The sequence below is a fragment of the Rhipicephalus microplus genome, chromosome 7, assembly GCF_043290135.1.
Source record: "Rhipicephalus microplus isolate Deutch F79 chromosome 7, USDA_Rmic, whole genome shotgun sequence".
Taxonomy (NCBI): Eukaryota; Metazoa; Arthropoda; class Arachnida; order Ixodida; family Ixodidae; genus Rhipicephalus; species Rhipicephalus microplus.
In genome coordinates, this window is record NC_134706.1 from 2,177,213 (window position 1) to 2,196,517 (window position 19,305).

A 19,305-nucleotide genomic window follows, 5' to 3' on the forward strand; every position below is an offset into this window, starting at 1 on the left:
TTGGTGTGTGTGCGCACAATGTGTCCTGTATATATTCAAGCCTTCGAGCTATGAATAAATCAGTTGGAAGTGAGCGCTGTGTGTTTGATGCATGGGTATGTGCGTGTGTGAGTGATCGTGTCAAGTTTTCGCACTCTAATTAACTTTTCGAAATGCTCTACCAACTAGCCCAACAACAAGTTCTCTTAGAAGGAAAAGTAACACTTCCAAGAAGAGCAAAAAACCTCGATGGCCACGATATCATATCCAAACATGAGCCGCGATTGTAACTGCACTGCTTGCTCCATCCCTGTAGTATCACTTGTGGACTTGTACGACTGAGCAATATAAGTGTCCGTTGTTAGTTTGTGTTTCTGCCTAAAGGTGGCTTCAAATTCAGCAGACACCTCAGGTTTAAGGGACAACCATGGAAAGCTGAACACGTCCGCAATAGAAGCAAGTAAGAGGCAGTTGGAGTATTTGTGTCAGAAACGTAGAGATAAAAGACAGAAATAGTGGGAAAAACGAGGTCATTCTGCCTGAGGAGGCTGAGTGATGAACTGTGAATTTATATTCATTTTTGTTATAATAGAATCTATTTAAGCAAAGTAGATAAGACGATAAGCCAACATAAAAAGAAAGTTTTCTTTTTGTTTTTCTTTCAAGCCTGGTGGCACACATGTCACTGCCCCATTAAAAAGGGGGCGCTCATAGCATCCTTTCTCCTTCCTTCCAACCTGCGATTTCAGCAAATGACATGCCTGCAGTTTGATACATGAAGTCTACAGATGAGTTGCAAAATCTTGCAAGGTAGCTTTTTTGCAAAATTCTAGCACAATGATGGCGTCTCATCACTGCTACAGTTGTTATGTGTTGTGTAGTATTTCTCATGTTTGGCAGTGGCCTGACAAGAGGGAGACGCAACGTGCACATAATGCCTCCCCTTCATCGCCAAGCAAGCACAACACTACACAGAAGGTAACAATTGTAGCGAGAATGAACGTGCCGCCATTGTGCATGAATTTTGTAGTGCACGAAAGCTACCTTAGCATGGCATCTCGTCCATGGGAAGTTTCACAACTCATGACTGAAGGACTCTGTTTCATATGCAGTCACATAAAAAAAAACAGAAAGAATATCTAAACTAGATAAACTGTTGCAGGTTCCCAGAGTAGAGACCTGGTTCCGTCGCTCGTTGCACTGCTCAATGCGGTGCAGCGGCGGCCAGAGTGGCAGCCGCAGGCGGCCACGGTGCTGCAACAAGCGCTCTCCGCCGGGCGCATGCCCCCGCAGTGCACCAATGCAGCACTGCAAGCCTTACTGCCACTGCTGACTGCCGCGGGCCGACCCAGCGTTCCGGCACGCACCGCTGCACTACGGTGCCTCCTGCAACTGCTGGAGTGCATACCATCACTGCAGGTCGGCCAATTATTGTCACATCATAAACCAAACTTGTCCAGATCGAAACTTAGAACTATGTCAAATAAAAATAGCTGGAACACCTCATTCTCTATACCTAACAATGTGCGATGTGTGAAAAGCCCAAAGAAGTTGGCTGTTTCTTACAGAGGGAAACTTTCTCACATGCACATGGAAGAATGAACAGTGCGATTAGATGGCCATATTGATACCGCATTTCCTCGCCCACAACTCACTTCTGCATATAATTTCCACCGCCAGGAACAAACCACACTCACAAAAAAAAAAAGAAATGAAGAAAAATCCTCGTGTGTTTTTGTAAGCTGCCTTCTTTGCATCATCGTGAAGCAGTTCCATGAAGGCAACTTGCTCATTTGCATCAAAAATACAGACTTTTTCTCTTTATATCAAATTTGTATCTGGTATATCAAACTAAGCTCAATTTTTTTAGCAAGTTCGATGTATGTGTGCTTGATTGTAATAATATTGATAATACCGGTAATAATGTTTCTTTTCAATGAAGGACATGGATGAAAGGGCAACAGTGTCAATAACAGAAAGTGACAATCCACTGGGCTAGGTGTTTGCCTTTTGCGTAAAAATAGCTAGGCTCAGAGTGCTCACAAATTTCAATGCAATAGTTTAGGACTAAGTGATGCACCTACTTTCATTACAAATGCCTTCAGTTAGTTTCATATCAGTGCAATTTTTACTTTAAGCCTTAATCAAAGCCCAAATTAACTTCAGTGGATGGATTTTTAGCTATATGGTGCTCCTTCCGCCGATTTTGGAAGGAGCCAGGACAACCGGTACTGCCAGAACGAAAGTCTCCGAGTTGAAGACACGTTTTACAACTTTTCCGCTGGGGAAAGAGCTTATGAGACAAGGCATCATAAAGAAAGGTAGATTGTGCACACCATTCATTATACGTACAACAAGTTTTCATATTATATTCCAATCCATGAGCACTGCACATTTTGTTAGCGAATCAGCATGAGCTTTGTCTATTCTCAGGACGTTGATGCTTACCACACGCAGTAATCTTCTGGTTGAAGGCACTGTGCAGTGGATCAAATTGTCGCTTTTTTGGGGCAGGTGTCAGGCGAGGTGGTGACTGCCGTGTTGGGTTTGCTCGAGGACGGCCAACCTCAGGTGCGCATGCTGGCCTGTCAGGCGGCTGCAGCATGCGTGCCCGAACAGCTGGCTGTGCGGGGCCTGGCGGCGAGGCTCGAGGACGACTCACGCCAGGTGCGCATGGCCGCTGCCCGCGCCCTTGAAAACCTCGCCTTGGATGGCCTTGAGGAAGCACTCGACGCTCTGGCCCTGCACGCCACCAGCAATGACGCAGCAGCAGGAGGACAAGGAAGTGCTGGTTCTTACCCTGGTATGTCTGCAAACGATAACAACGCATGCTTGAAGGTATTTGTGGTAATGTATAGCTAGACGTACGTGGCTCTCTGAGGGAAAAAAGCTTTGTTCAGATAGCATACGGATATGCAAGACCGGAGCTCAGGACACTCACTCTGGGATAATTTCTCTGGTCGATTAGTGATTGTAGATATAAGTGGATGGAAGTAGGAGTGAGTGCTGGTTTTAAAGGGCCAGTCAACAGGCTGCAAATTTTTTTACACCCCTCAGACAAGCTTGTCAATTCATACAATAGACTGCAGTGATCACACTTTCCGAATATTACAGCACTGCGTGTTGTGCAGACCCTTCATTTCGAAAACCAATTCCCACGCCTATTTTCTTCGCCTGGCCAATCCCCCTCGTACACGCAGCGATGCAAGCTTGCCTATGGACAACTTTGCGTACCACTGAGCTTGTCAATTGGCCCTTTGCTTTATGAAACGACGCCTGGGCCCTGCAGCAAGGCAGTTTTGGCTGCCTTGTTCGCATTTTCATTTTCCTGTAGAGCCCAAGACTACCTGGAGAAGCAGCATCAAAAGCCTCCAAGGTAAAAAGGCGACATAAGCACGCTATGAAACGTGCTCATATTATAACAGTTTGTGGCAATGTATGCTCAGATGGGCGCACACCTATAAGCATGCAAAGAAGGAAACCGCCTCGCGGCCCGATTGATGTACCGCTACGCGACCACGCGTGCGACGAAAAATAAACACAGTCGAACCTCATTAATTCGAACGCGCTTAATTCGACCTTCCTGTTAATTTAAACTCACGCTGAAGTCGCATCAAAGCTATGTATACATAATCGAATGGGCGAAAACGCCTTGTACTTCGAATGCGCAAGCACTTTGGACGGTTAATTTGAACATACCGTGCTCCGAAAGTGCTCTCAGCACCTTGCCCAATCTCGCGGCGGCACTTCTCAACGCTGCGCGCGAAGAAGGAAAAGAAGAAAAAGGAAAGAAAAGACTGTGGTGGATTGTTTGCTCTCTCTTTATTGCCGATCTGCGACGCACCTGTGCCACGCTTCTCTCTTTTCCGTCTCTGCATGTAGGGACCCTTCTCCTTTCAAGACTGCGTGCGGAGAGGAAAAAAAAAAAAAAAAGCTGTCGCGGAGAGTCTTCCTTTCTCGGTGCAGAGTGTAGCAGTGGAGACGCAGTCGTTGCCGTCGTCTTTAAGGCGCGGAGAGGGAAATTGTTTTGCACCGCGGCGCCGCTTCTCGGTCATGCGACCCGCTGGGCGCTTCCTCAATCCTCCCCGCTGGCTGTGTGAGAAGGACGGCTCTCGGCCGCACATGGCGTGGCTGTAAAGTCAACGCGGTAGTTTTAAAAGAGCCGCGTCGAACGAGCATCAATTTCCGCAGAAAAAGATATACTTAACACACTATGGTCGTTTTTTTTTTATATAGACTCTTTGATAGACCAATTTAGTTCCATCCATTTACCGGACAATTTTACTTTGTTATAATGAGGTTTAAAATGCATGGTTCTCAATGGAGCTTTCAAGGGGAATTCCATTTACTTTGTTATATCCATTATTTTGTTATATCTTGTTACATTATAACGAGGTTTGAGTGTACACGTTGTTACCTTTGATGCAGCAATTCGTCTGGGCAGACGCCATTGTGCGTAAGCCAGTCTGCTAGGTTGCTTTCAACCCCATCGGTGCCCAGTCGGCTAGACGCTGTCCTTCAAAGGTTCCAGGTAGTGGTCGGGTCTCAATGAAAGCTTTGCGAGACAACCTTTTTGTTGAACAGGTTCGAACAGCGTGGGACGGCGCCACTGTGGCAATTCTCTCGGAGTCAACTTCGCAACTTAGCTGTTGTCGCCGACGCGAAAGCCCGGAAGCGTGGGAACGCGCCGAAGTAGCCATCCTCAGTGATCGAGCGATTGGACTGCCATGTTTGAGAGAGTTCTGGAAGCCTGTAGCTGAAAGCAGCCATGGACCTCTGCTGACGTTTGTGTCAGCGGCCATCTCCCCGGAGGAGCTCATCTCTTCCTCTCCGGACCCTACCTCCTCGCCCTGCGGTGCCTTTAAGGCATAGGCCGGGTACGTCATTGTGTAGTGCACTCGTGATGACCATTGGACATTTTCACCCACGTTCTTCTTCTCACGAGTGGCCCAATTTCTGCATCCTTTCTGGTGGGTGGACCACTGAGACATCACGTCACCTGATTTATGGCAACAGTGGTCTCCGCCTTCTTCAGACCTCCATGTCAGAGGACGACGGGCTATAAAAGCCGAAGACATTTTGTAAATAGGTGTGGAATCATGAGCTGAATATTTGTACATAGCTGATTCTCAGCGGAACCCTGTGCAGTTCCATCTTTCATCTATTATGTAATGAAATCTTCGTTCAATCTCTCAAGAACGCATCCCCTCACTGGCGAGCATCGGCTTTGTGGACGATGGCGGGGTGCCAGCTACCCTAAAGAAAACCTGCCGTACCTGCTATCGACTTCGAGGCTTTAACAACTGGTGGCAGCAGCGGGATGCCATCATCAAACTCTCGACCCTTTACAACAGATGGCAGCGGTGGGATGCCATCATCGACCTCATACCCTTAACGTGTTTAGAAGGGCAGAAGGGATTAGGGTGGTCTTGAGTTTATTTAAAGCAGCAGCATGGTCTTCATCAAGGCCTTTGTCATGTACGAGCAGGCTGAGGCTGTAGTTAATCTCTACAGGTACGCTAGTAGATACTGGCTCCAAAGCTTTGTCGTCCTTGCCATCAGATTCCTTTAAATTCCTCTAGCCATGCACATTATTCACAATGCCCTCATTCGTGCATGGTTCTGCAGAGTCGGCATCATTATCGGCCGTAATGAAATCATCACAACAGAAGTTCCGGCAGGCCCTCCCATGTCAGAGTCGACGACGTGCTGCCGCTAATCGCCGTCGAATCGGTCCTGTTCGGATGCTTCAGGCTTGTCATCGGATCCGTCATTGATGAAGTCGGCCTCAGGAAAACAGTTTCACACATACGTAGCCGTCACCTCCACCCACGAAGCCTTCACCATCTTTACAGCTGAATACAGGAACACCCGAAGCAGCAAGTTAGCTGCCGGACGGTCAACAGCTATGAGCAAGCGATCCACAATGCAGCACCTGTAATAGGTCTTAAACGCGCGGATTACGCCCTAGCCAAGTGGTTACGCTTTTGACCTTGTGTTGAGTAGCAGGAAAAGGTGTGGAAGGCTGTCCACCATCCTGACCACACAGGCACAGCAACATCGAGTAAGACGTGCACGCACGACATACAAACCAGGACTCTGGGCCTGTTTCTAGCCAGAAAAGAAAACTCAATTCAAGCTAGAGTGCCTGACATCGCGGACAGGTGGAGATGGCCGAAGGAGTTGCAATAAGAGTGAGGAGAGGGGAGCATACGGCAGGAAGATGACCTTGAAAACCAAAACACGTGGGAAGAAGGCAGGTCGAGTACCTTGCTTGAAAACTCCACAAGATATGAAACTCTTGCTTATGAAAACTTGGGAGAGCAGCTTGGGGGCGCAGAGGTCAAATAATGCTATCGTGATGCCAACGGGCTTGCACGGCCTCACCCATTTCATTATTCGCCATTCATTCCATGTTACAGGGGCTTTTACGCTTCCATATGCTTGAGGAGGGCATGCTGAGCGGAGTGAATGAAAACAGGCCCTAAATAGGGAAAGAATCATGAATAATAAAAGTCTTTGAGATAACGCAAGTGTGTGCGCTGGAACGGCACACTGATCCAGACAAGATACAAACGCAGACGGTCGGGTACAGTCAGTTGTTTACGACGTTGGCTCTAGGCCGGCGACATCAACGATAGTGTAACAGGACCAGCGATCAAAAACTGAGGGGAGACTAGTCAGCCAACCAGTCTTCGAAAGATCGATGGCAGTGTGAAAACACGGGTCTTGTCTGGCAATGGAAGGTGCTTAGAGTAGCGGGAAGGACAAAGGATTGAGGGGTATGTCACAAAAAACTGTTGGGGTGAGCGACAACTAGAGGGGTGTGGAGGCAGGGTCAGCATTTAACAATAAGAATCCATGGGCACTTCACTGATGCTTATCGGTGGTCAAAAGTGGTGTCCCGTTAAGGTACTCGAGTGCTGACTCCATTCTCCGTAACCATCGGCGACGCATAGAGAAGTTCGTATGAAGTGCTATTTTGTGCCATTGAAATAATGTATATTTACATGGTCAAGTGGGTATCGTTTTTAAGCGAAAGTTCGTATTGATTGGGGCCGTTATATGTGGGCTCGACTATATATGTGTCTGTATATGTGTATCTTTCATTCATTTTTGTTATCACTTGTGAAGTCTAGGTGTATTACGGTCTACAGGAGATTAGATGCTACTTACAGGTTGAACGGAAGAAAGAGAACTAGTACATGGAAATGGATACTCTTGTCTTCCATTAGTTGCGTTTGTTCCTCGTACAACGTAGACTGATTGTGAATCACCAGAGGGCTGATATCCAGTCTGCGCAGTTTACAGGATATTTATCAGTGGGTTTAGTCTTCATAACAAGCTAAACATAAAAGGTTAAAGTTGTCAAAAAACATAGTTTTCTGTGTCCACTTGCATTCTTTCTGTCTTTTGCAGAGGCTCTCAGCCGATTCTCTGACACAAGTTCACAGCTGGAAATGGAAGAAGGCATGCCAGGCTGAAAAAGTGAGGTTTCGAACAATATTGAAGAAGTTTATCATCTGTTGCAGCCAGGTCCGCAACTTTCTTCGCTCCATTTCACCCATCTGTCAGTGACCGGCATAATAAGAAACATGCCTGCCATTTTTCAGGGTCAAACCAATGTCACAGCAGATGCCCTCACCCATTTTATTTTTTAAATTTTCATGCTTCGGCAAGTGTACAGTCCAAACATCGTACGGTGCTTTCATTTTGTTCCACATGTTGTGGTGTTGCATTGTGAACTATAGGCATCCAGATTTTTCCTGTTGAGTCCGTTGTTCAAATTAAAAAAGAAGGTGCAGGTGTTGAATGTTGCTGCCACAATCCAGTGTTTCCAGTTGCCGTTGAAGCTGTCAACACTCTCAGCCTTTGTGTATTGTAGTGTTTATTGAACTGTCTCAATTGTTTGGCTGTGTGCTAGTGACCCCTGAAAGCTGACTGTGTTGATTGATTGATTTGTGGGGTTTAACGTCCCAAAACCACTATATGATTATGAGAGACGCCGTAGTGGAGGGCTCCGGAAATTTCGACCACCTGGGGTTCTTTAACGTGCACCAAGCTGACTGTGTTGACAATATGAAAAACTTGCTCCTAGGCCAGTTGGTGACTATGCTTGCTGAACGTGTTCCTGCAGGAAAGCTTAAAACGTGAAAGAAAGGACATTTTAGAAAGTTGACAGCACCTCCGTGGCCTGCCTATAGAAGGCCCTCACAAACGACGTTAGTGTGAACACTTCTTCCTCATTAAAATTCGTAATTAGTATGTCATTTAACTAACTACTACTCTCTCAAGGTTAGTAAATAAAGCAGAAATGGACGATGGCTGCAGTGGACTGAACGTAATTACAAGTAACAAGTTCATTATATTTCACAGAAATTGAACTGAGAGCGGCTTCATCATCAGCTTTCAACTGCAGTTAGGTGCAGTGAGCAGTACATTAGGTTACAAGGGAGGTATTGCCAGGCTCCGTGTGTACCTTTAGTCATTCAACATGGAAGGGCATTTGTAAAACCAACTATGCTACATTCTTCATACATGGCATGCAATGAACACGTTGCTTTGTGTTCCAGTCCTCTGCACGCCTTCACTCTTTAGAAGCAGAATGATTAAAGTGCCATGAAATGCTTCATTAGTTTAGGTGTTTATAGTGTTAGCATGCTCCTCAGTTGTACATCAATTCTTGCTTCTGCAGTACCTGTTCATCAAATGTACTACATAGTGTTGATTAGGCATTTCATTCCACATTTATGAACTCCGTACATAAACCACGCCCAACCCCAATAGCACAGAGCATACTCTTCAAACGTAAACGCCTCATTCATTGTCAGTTCCCTTTGATGAACTGCATGTGTCGTAGCACTATTTGGTCTCCTATGCCTGTTCACTTTAGCTCAAGCCTATTTAAAAACGATGGTGTTGAAAGGAGATGGACGTTGCTGCTTAGCAAACCTACAACTGACAATGCAGCTTAGTTCACTTTTAAAAGGGCAGACTGGTCTGAGACATTTTTTTTGTTTATTTCTTCAGTGATCTTGATCAAACTGCAAAGAATTATGCAGCTTTTTCTGCTAAGTTCAAATATTTAATTAGTTCTCTTGTAACTCATCCTTTTTTCTGAGAAAACTTGAATTCACCCTCTATTGTTTAAGGCCCCCATGGAAAAAAAAGTGCTCAATTAAAAGTGATACTATTTAAGATATGCCAACATACACTGATGACTATAGACTGAAATTATGCAAGTTTTTTAATGTTTGTAGGCCTTTCTTGGTTATTTTACAGCAAAATGTACTATCCACTTTCAAAAGCAGTTAGAATTTTGTTACAATTTCGATGAGTAATTAATTAAAAAGGCTTGTGCTCTAAATTCTGCTCCCATACTTGCATTCTACACACATACAGGTTTCCATTATAAAAAGGATTGTTGTACCTGCCCTAGCTGCAGAGATATTGAGGCCTCAAAATTGAACAGTCCTAAATTTACTTTTTTTTTTAGAAAAATGGAAAAACTGAAAACACAGTTTCAATCATGGTGCACATGTTTTGCAATCATCATAAAGGTGCTCATAAATTCGTAGCAGAGCTTTTAACACAGATGCTAGCAAATCATAAAGAAGCCTCAAAGTCAATTCACCATTATTTTGCAGGTTCTGCATGTTAACAGCACCAAAATCTGGACAGTTTAAATGACATTACAAAAAAATTACCACTTCCTGGTGTATGAAAATTTGCAGAGAGATGGAAAAATACTTGCAAAAACTAAATGTGGCAATTTTAAAAAATGAATTTTTTTGTCACTTTTTGGTCCCAAAGACCAGTCTGGCCCTTAAAAAGAAACACTGATATACTGATCTCTCCCCCCTCTTTTTTTCTCTTTTCCAATGATGGTGTCAGACTTCTAAGCCCTGAGAAATGCTACTAGCAACCTTTAGTTCCCTAAATAGGTAATGTAATTTGCAGCAAGTTTCAGGGTCAACTGTGTCATGATCACATGAAACAGAGGGAAGTCACACGCTAGCGAGACATTGTAAAATTCTCACGTCTATAATCCGCCTCTGCATATGACTCGCTCTGCCAACTACGGCTTGCAGAAAGATTAAACAAACCTCTCCATCGTATTGCCATGTAGCACTGCCACAAAGCCAACCTGCATACTAAAGTTCGCATACAATTCACATCTCGAGTACGTGGGTTGTAGGTGATTTGATTGATATGTGGGGTTTAACGTCCCAAAACCACCATATGATTATGAGAGATGCCGTAGTGGAGGGCTCCGGAAATTTCGACCACCTGGGGTACTTTAACCTGCACCCAAAATCTGAGCACACGGGCCTAGAACATTTCCGCCTCTATCGGAAATGCAGCCGCCGCAGCTGCGATTCAATCCCGCGACCTGCGGGTCAGCAGCCGAGTACCTTAGCCACTAGACAGGTTGTAAATGAAGCCTTGCTGGTCACTTATGCCTCTAACGTTGCTTGCAGCACACACCTGTATCTGGTGCATCCACAGGTTAACTTCAGCCAGCATTCACAAAAGTTATTTCCAGCTTCAACTGACTACACGTTGCAAATGCTAATTAAACCGCGAAGCTGGTGACAACAGCGCACTTCTACACTTTCACTGACTCTCGAAATACGCTTCCTCTTCTCTCACTAGCACCACCAATTCTGCTAGAGCATGTGCTGTCTTTGGTCAACCCCTTCACCGGCACAGCCAATCGTGCCCCAGCTCTTTCTACCCCCTCTCCACGTTGCTACCCTTTCTCCAACAGGCACAGCTCTACACCAGCCCTTTCAGCCCTGGATTTTTTATTGTGGCCGAGGATATTTTTGTGTTTTTCTAATGGTTAAGACCTCAGAACACCACAAACGAAAAATTGAGCCAGTGGTGCAATTATTTATGGATTTACATGCATGGCATTAAAGGGACACTAAAGTCAAATAACAATTTGCGTCAGAGTGAAAGCTCAGTGTATGACAACATCTAAAATGACAATATTATCAAGAACAGTGCCCTACTTATCTCGAAATTAAGGTAAAAGCACGAGAATACATGCACCGCAGTAGGACATTCGCAAAATGATATCGATGACATCAGACAAACCGCCTGCAATTAATCACTAGTAATCGATCTAGCTGCACTAAATAAAGAACCTTTCGTGCGTCAAGAGACACAATAAAATACTGCTTGTTCGTTTCTGTTTGATTCATGGAAAAAAAGAACTGCCGGACGTTACTACGGAAAAATGACGCGAGTGGTTCAAAAATTCAATTTTAACATGGTAACAGTGGACATGTCGTGCCATCTAGTGGGGCCCAGTTGAGCCAAAACACGTCTGCAGTTTCAGAGCCTATGACAGGAAATTGATCAATAGCCGTTGTTGCTGCGGCTCTCGCTGCTTTCGTTCTGTCTACCAATGTCAGCGACCACACAGTAAAGCCGAGCAACATTGTGCACGGCAGCAGTGACGTGAGTTGGATTGGTTCTTGAGGTGGGTAACTTGAAGTTGGCTAACCCAATGCGGGCCACTAAAACGTGATTTTATTTGAAAATAGGCCCTTCCTTGCCACAAAAGTAACACTGCGGGGTTTCTGGACCACTATTTCAACATTAAATGTCGACTTTATAGTTGCCTTTAGTGTCCCTTTAAATTGGGTCATCATGACTCAGTGGTTATGAAATGAGAACAATGGCTTCTTTATGCTCACTAGAGTACACAAAATCTGAAGGGACATCTTTTTCAGCAGTGTAGAAGTTCTTGAAACAACTCTGGAACTTGGTCCTGAAAAAAACGCTCACCTTCCTCAGCTTATCCGCTTCGGCGTCGCCCATGGCTTTTGTCGGGATTCTTTTTTCTGGTTTACAGTTCTGCAGAAATGCCATAATAGTGATGTCAATTGCGGTTGAAATCATTGAAGAGATGCTCTGCCAAGAATTCGCACTTTCTAGGAGAAACGTTGTGCGATGGTGCCGATTGACACCACCAGGGCTTAAGGGGACCTGTCATGCTTTACACATGCTCTTTCTCTCGTCATGCTTCACAGCTGGGCCAGAAAGATCTCCAGGGATTTACCTTGGCTTTGAACAGCTCCATTGCTTGTTAAAGCCAAGGTAAATATGAGGTAAAGAAACACATTGCAGTGTTTCTTTTAACAGTGTACTCCACTGTGCAGTCCACTATGTTTGGACTTCGTGCTTTGCAAGTGTGGTCGGTTTTGTTTTACATAGAGGTTAATCCTAGCAATGCTATCAATTCATCGCTCCACAAACCAGTCTTCCTCTGCAGCTTGGGGAGCTTGTCCATCCATCCGTGCCATGTAGTATTGTATTTCATGGTTCTGAACAGTTGTGGCAGTGCTCAGTGCAATGTGTTAGCACTTTTGATTAGTGCAAAACAGCATAATATTGCCAATTTAATGCATTTATTGCCCAGGCTATGCCAAAACATTGATTCTTTAGAGAGTTTCAGATTAGGGAGCCCACGCATTGGTTAAATCAAAATGTAAGGCGTACTAGAGAATTAAAAAAACTTGAAAGTGCGGACAGTTGTTGATCTAGTCAGTTCATATAACAAATTTTAAAACTCCACAAAGAAGACAAGACGTAAACAGGAACCTAGATGCAGCCTCAAAGTGAAGTCTTTCAGCTGGCTACATCTTGTGGAAGCAGGTGAGGCATATGATCTTAAATATAAGAGAAAAAACAATTTTAATGCATATGTTGTTTTGCTGTTTCATGACAATTACTTTTCACTTGATCCTTGCTTTGAAATTCTGAAAAACCTAAAAATCTCCAGTTTTCTAAAAAAACATTAGGCCTGCACGGAATGTGCAGCACAGTCACAGAAAAAGCTGGAAGAGCGGTCTGTCAGAGCCTTTTTTAAACACTCTTTGGGTAACTGCCACAAGCACACTTTCTGGGTACCCACTATGCCATAAATAATTTTAATTTTTATGTGCAGTAGGCAGGTATTCACTATGCCATTTTCGCCATTCTTCACAGAAGTATGCTACCCGCTACATGCTTACAAGGAATCTTGTGCGATTTTTCATGCTCTGGGTGACAGCGATGAAGAATCATGCCTGAAGCTTTTGTAATAGGTTGGAACATTCGACGATCAACTCGGAAAATAATTTGCATTGTATGAAGCCTGGTTCAGGTTGTTTTTTTGCTGTTATAAAACACTTTATTACGAATATAAACGTGGTTCCTTTCCCGACGTCAAGCCTGCCTAAGGCCAGTTTGCAGCAGAATTTCAATGCACCAGCAAGGCTCAATGGTAGAATACTGGGCTGGCATGCAGGCCACTGAAGTTCGAATCCCATCGTGTCCTTGATGTTTTTACAGCAAGAGCTCTACATGGCTAGGGTAAACGAAAAACTGTCCAGCAGCGGTGTCAAAAGCGGTCTCCATCAGTTACGTCATTCTCAGCCTCTTACCCAGACAGGCGCACCATTGGCTGCATTGTGAGCGACCTTGTTCATCTCGTCGCAGCCGTAGGGCCGATTTCACGCGCATCAGTTTCTCCTGAAACCTTCCACATGGGTATGCCATGGACAACTGTAGAAGAGCATCAACAGTGGAAACGTGAGAAAGCTTGCATTTGCCGGGCCGATGATGCAGTCGTGGCGCGAAAACAGATCCAGGAGCCCAAGTGCCGGCAGCAACTGCGTACCAATGATCATGCAGCCGTCCAAGCCTTCTCGTTCGAACTAAATCTCGAACGGGACTGCAAGCGTTGGTGGAGGGCAGATCCTGCGAACCACGCTGCTATGTTAGCTCAGAATGTCAAACACTCTCAACAATGTTGAACAAGTGGCATTTCGTTATCAATGAAATGATTGCGGGGGCACGTTCGCCTCTTTTGGCAGGAGTTTTTTCAGTGACACTCTGAGTTCGGCGGCGACGTCTGTGACCGCCTGTAGTTAGGAAACAACCACTGTGATTAGTGTATTGTGAAATTGGTTTAACTGCTCATTACACTCTTCCATGACCATTTTCATGCAAGGCACAATGTTTGGCGTGTGAAATAAACTCTGGTAAGCTCAAACCAAACGCGTGTCTAACCTCAATAAGAAGCACGAACATCTAACCAATAATTGTAACAGGCTTCAATGCCCTGTTGGGTTGAACCACTGCTAAACACCGAGACCGCACTTTTCAGCTTTTGCTGGTTAACCATTTGTACAGAGCGCTTGGGCATTAATTTTTATTGGCTTAGTATTTTTCTTGCTTGAAGCAATAGTGATTACAGACACCAGCGGCAGCGAACAACTATGTCACACGCGACCCTTGTTGCGATCTCACAACAGCTCTCACTGTAAAACCAGCTGGAAGCCTGCACTTTGCATGTGCATCTGTTTTCCTGTTTATGTCTTGTCCTTGCACTGCTAAAAGTTAGCTGAAACCACAAAATAGTGCAAAGGGTCAACACTGTGGCACCTCAATAACCTTAGACTATATTGCATTCAGAGACCTGAGGGTTAGACATTATAGCCTTTTACCTTGATCCAGTTATATTGTGACTACGTCGCGCTAGTTTCAGTGTAACGGCAGTCTGCAGTGGAAGTTGGCAATAAAGAGAAATGTTTGAAAACCATCAATTGACATTTTGTGTTCTTTCCTAGTATAGTGCACTCGGTAAATAGAAATCTCTTGAACAGAACTGCTGCTTACATGAAACTATCACCTCTGATACAACTGGTTTCGTGTCTCAATTCCATGCCCCTGTTCATGTCTAAGTTTTCAATAGAACGCATTTCCTGTAGGTTTTGTTTAATGACAGTTTACTGAATATAGTACTTGTTCGTGATGGCAGAGTCAAAGGAACAGCTACACAAAAATTTTGCACCTTGGCTTCTTTTAATGCAATAGTTAGTTTATTACAGCTGGAAACCTCATCTGCCCGTGTGCACAATGGTTATTTCTTTTGAGACATTTTTAGAGCACCCAGTCTTGATTTCAAAGACTGCCAAGCCAGGTGGGAGCAGTTCCGGCGGGGAAGTAAACACAGCTGCCCACATGGCCACGCAAAACTGTCACGCTGCATGGACGAGCGGATGCCGCACTGACAGCCAGCACACGCAAAGCCACAAGCACGAAGGAAGAAATAGCAGGAAGCATAACCACAAGGCCAAGCAATCAGCCAACTTGTGACGTGGGTTTGTTGACACTCCTGCTGCATTAATGTTGGCATTGCGAGGGGCTACGCATTTCGCTCAATCGCCCGGCGTGCACTTTAAGGTGGATTTTTAAATATGTTCAAGGCTACATTTGTCCTCGATATTTTGTGGATGTTGTGTATGTCTCTACATTATTCTATCTCATTCAATATCTCGCTTTCGAGATTTAGTGTCTGTGCTCCTTTAACGATTTGAAGTTCCACAATAGTGCACGGTGAGAGCGAACACAACTTGATTGTTGTCAGATTTAAGGAGGTAGCCAGGCTGAACCTGGTGGCCACCCTTTGTACGGCCTTAAGCTGAACGGCCAGGCTGGTGGAGGTCAGAACTGCCTCCCACCCCTCTGGCGAGGGAATGGCCAGAAGATTGGAAGAAGGGGGATCTTCCCTGCAGGGGCGCAGAGAATGTGATTAGGTGCGGCTATTGAGCCACAATGCGAGCAATGCGGATCAATCGTGTTGGGGTATATACGTGCATAAATGTATGGGCACGGAAATGAATGTGTTTGTAAGTAGTGCCAGATAACCTCCTGGCGCTTAGTTAGCTTATGGTGCGGGGCTGGTTTTGACTGCCTCGCTACTGCTTGATGTCATGGTAGGATGTCAAGTTAGAAGTGTGGCAGCTTGGGCTAGTTGGTATGACATGACGATAGTTATAGCGCGAGAACAGAACGACGACGCAGAGACAAGAGGGACTCGAAGGTCTTTGCGTCGTCGTTCTGTTCTCGTGCTATGACTATCGAGGATGTCAAGGCTTCACCAGGGTTTCCCAAATCAGAGGCAGGTACCACTTCTCGGCTGACGAAAGCGCACGGTGAAATGTGTCGAAAGAACGCTTCTGCGAATATTCGAATTTGTTTTGATTCGAATTGAAATTGTTGAAAGTTTCAAAGTATTCGAAAGGAACGAGTGAGTGTACATTATTACCTACCTGTACGAGCACACAGCACCTGCTAGAACACTTTCGAGGAGCTGCCACACTTATCTCCCAGAGAGAATGACTCTGCGGCACATTTTATGGGAAATTTTCCTTACAAACTCGAATTTACTATCTCACCGCAATATTGTAACGGGTGCAAGAGAAGAAACGTCAAAAACTAGTTTATTATGGGCGAACTTGTGCCCTGAAAATTATGTGCGAAAAGATGGAAAAGTCCCCTAGAGCGTTCCAAAACAAAAACTGTTCATCTGCTAACGCACCTTCTTCTTCTTCGCAGCTCCAACCCACACAAGACTGTGGACGCTGATTCTTCGTAATGTCGGATATTGTAAACAGTCTCTGTGGCAATATTGTTCAGAAGCCACCAACCTACTCTCACAAAATCTCAGACAATGCATTGTGACGCCGCCCATCCCTCGCAATATGTATTCGTACCACCATAGAGGACGCCAAAAAGCTCGAGTACATTAGCTGCAATGGCTAAAGGACCACCCTGACGTTTATTATAAAGATCTCAGTCCAAAGCAGCAGTCTCCCGCTCTTCCTGGAGTCAACCGAGGCAAACTTGTTAACGCCGTGTCAGCCGAGGCTATCGCTCTCACCGTTCGAATGGTAGACCAACAGGGTATCTCTGCTTACGTGGTCTCAGACTCTCAGGCAGCTTGTCGCTTTTCCTCAAAGGCATATTACCAACAAGGGCCATCAAACTGCTGGGAAGCAAACTTCTTTTTGACCATGAGTTAGTCTGGTGTCCAGGATGGCCATGAAAGCTCAAGTACTCAATGGCCGAGCCCCACGACCACCCATAACTGAAGAGGTTACAGACGAAGGGGTGATATAACGTGAAATCTTAGACGAAGATTAAATCACCGCATCGGGCCACCTCCGCACAAGGACCAAGATAGACATCAAGCGCGGGACTGGCGCCGCTTACTGACTAATACATGCCTGAATCTGCATAAGCTTCACATCATGTACCCGGAGAGATAGCCCAACGCATGCCTGTGGTGCGAACATATTCCTACACTAACACATATAACATACAGATGTCCAGAGCGACCCGTCACAGTTGACGTGGAACATACGCACCCAATACAGACGTGGTCGTGAGAGGCACGACTCGCTGAACAGACCCTGGGAAGCCAGCTTGAGACCCTGGGTCAGGCCCGCCAAACCGCTATTGCCAGTGGAGTCTGGAAAGAAGGGCCCCATCCGCGATGAACCACTTTTTGTTGTAATAAATGTTGGCTCTCTTTCTACTCCGCATGTAACCCCCCTGTAAAGGGGGTTTCACTGCAGTAAAGGGACGCTAAGCCATGAAAACACCTATTTAATACATATTAGTCAGCATGTCACTCCCTGTAAAGGTGGTTTCATTACAGTAAAAAAAGGGCTAGGCCGTGAACACTTATTCAAAACAATTAATTCACAATCACACCATCTACTTTATTTTTGATTGAGCACATTACCCTCACAACAAATCATCTTTTTTTTATTTTAGAAGCTTGTTATACCTGCTTATATGATTTGAAAGTAGTCAACTTGAAAACACAACATATTTTACATGTTTTCACTTATATTCTACCCAAAGTCTAATTTTGCTACTATTGAAAGTTGCTACCACTTCCTTTGAGCCAAGAACAATGGTGTGCACACAGGCCTTGCTTCAATTAAAAAAAAATGATGTCCATTTCCCTTTATACAGTATTTTAATCTAAATTACTCGACCGAAATCGCTGTTCACTTCGAATCTAAAATCACTATTCGCACAAGCCTACAAAATAACTATAAAGAAAGTGTGCAGCATCCACTTGAGTTTCACGCATGCTCATCTCTGTATGCAGGAGAATTGCAGAGGGGATCAAACTCTGCTTCAGAAATGCATTACTGTATTCAGCTTATTTCAGACAGTGGACTGACATACATGTGTGACAAGCAGATTGGTGATGAAGGCAGTCCAAGAAAGTGCACAGGGACACATGCATTATATTAAGCCTTCAATGCAACAGGAAATCTGACCACAGTGTCGGGGATGTGTGATGCAACTTGTCGTCATCACCTGATAACGTCATTATGGCATTGCAGATTGTGAAAATTTGTGGCGTCAAATTCTGGCGCGAAATCGTTTGATGTAACACCACATGATGGCGCTATTGCGCCCTCCTTTGGGCAGTGAACAGAACTGGAGAGCGCACGACCTCAAGAAAAGAAAAAGAAAATGGAGCCTGGCAGTGGCACAAGAAGCCACAGCTCATGTTCCCTGCTTCCTCATACATCCGCAGAGAGTAAAAAGAAAGTGGCTTTTGCGTTGGAGTTGTCACAAAAGACCGTGTGAGTTTTTAAGTTATTATAGCTTAAAACTATATTGTCAGCAGAAGACTTGCATAACAGCTGCTGCCATGTACTCAAGAACAGCTTATTTCCAATACACACACTGTTTTAGTTCAATGTGGCGTTGCTTTAATGCAGTTACTGCAGTGTATCCATAGCCACTACCACTCATACTATCTGCACAGTGCAGAAAACATTGCGTGAATGCTCGTATGACAGTGCAGTGATTAGTACACACTGTCACAAGAGAACAAGTGAAATTCCAATTGGTGGCGATGAGAGGCTTAATTTCTGCTGTAGGGAACAAGTGAAGCTGTCAATGAGAAATGGCCTGATAGCATGTTGAGACAATGGTGCAATACATAGTGCAGACAAACAAAATGCTGAGTTCTGCACTGCTGCCGTTATAAAGGATCGTATAGGTCCTCCTGAACGAAAGGCAAGAATGTTAGAAGAAGTCATGGCAGCTGCTCGGTGATGACACACTGATGACAATGATCACTCACGCATTGTGGATGCAGGATTGAGTCTTGATAGCCACAGACATGCTCATCCTCCCGACATTTGATGGCAAGAACAAAGTGATAAAGCCTGCGAAGACCACATAAATCTTACAGAGGCATGCATTGTAGTTCTCAGCGAGAAATATTTTAGATACGAAGCAGCTCTTTGACTAGTCTGTGTAACGCTGTTCCTCTGCACAGACGTGCTGTGCGCTGTAGGACTCTCTCGCTCGCCTGCTGCGCGCTTACTGCTGCGCCCACAGCTACTGCCTTCTCCGTTTGCCTGCAAACATGCCGCGACTGCCGTTCGCAACTTCACGTACAATAAACCTGACGCGCGCCTAGCGTACTCATTGAAACATGCCTGTACA

The 19,305-nt window shown here is 45.0% G+C and overlaps 2 protein-coding genes across 2 annotated transcripts in view; one reads left to right on the forward strand and one right to left on the reverse strand.

Moving 5' to 3' along the window:
• The window catches only part of LOC119179587 (dynein axonemal assembly factor 5), a 55,373-nt gene extending 40,795 nt beyond the window's left edge, over positions 1–14,578 (forward strand). The window contains exons 8-10 of the mRNA XM_037430700.2: positions 1,142–1,398; positions 2,494–2,782; positions 7,399–14,578. Of these exons, the coding sequence (XP_037286597.2) occupies positions 1,142–1,398; positions 2,494–2,782; positions 7,399–7,463 (611 nt within the window). The 3' untranslated portion in view covers positions 7,464–14,578. The remainder of the gene's footprint in view (positions 1–1,141; positions 1,399–2,493; positions 2,783–7,398) is intronic.
• The window catches only part of DNAlig3 (DNA ligase 3), a 32,302-nt gene continuing 24,143 nt past the window's right edge, over positions 11,147–19,305 (reverse strand). Inside the window, exons 4-5 of the mRNA XM_037430699.2 lie at positions 17,190–17,293; positions 11,147–11,847 (exon numbers count right to left, since the gene is read on the reverse strand). Coding sequence (XP_037286596.2) covers positions 11,653–11,847; positions 17,190–17,293 — 299 coding nt within the window. The 3' untranslated portion in view covers positions 11,147–11,652. The remainder of the gene's footprint in view (positions 11,848–17,189; positions 17,294–19,305) is intronic.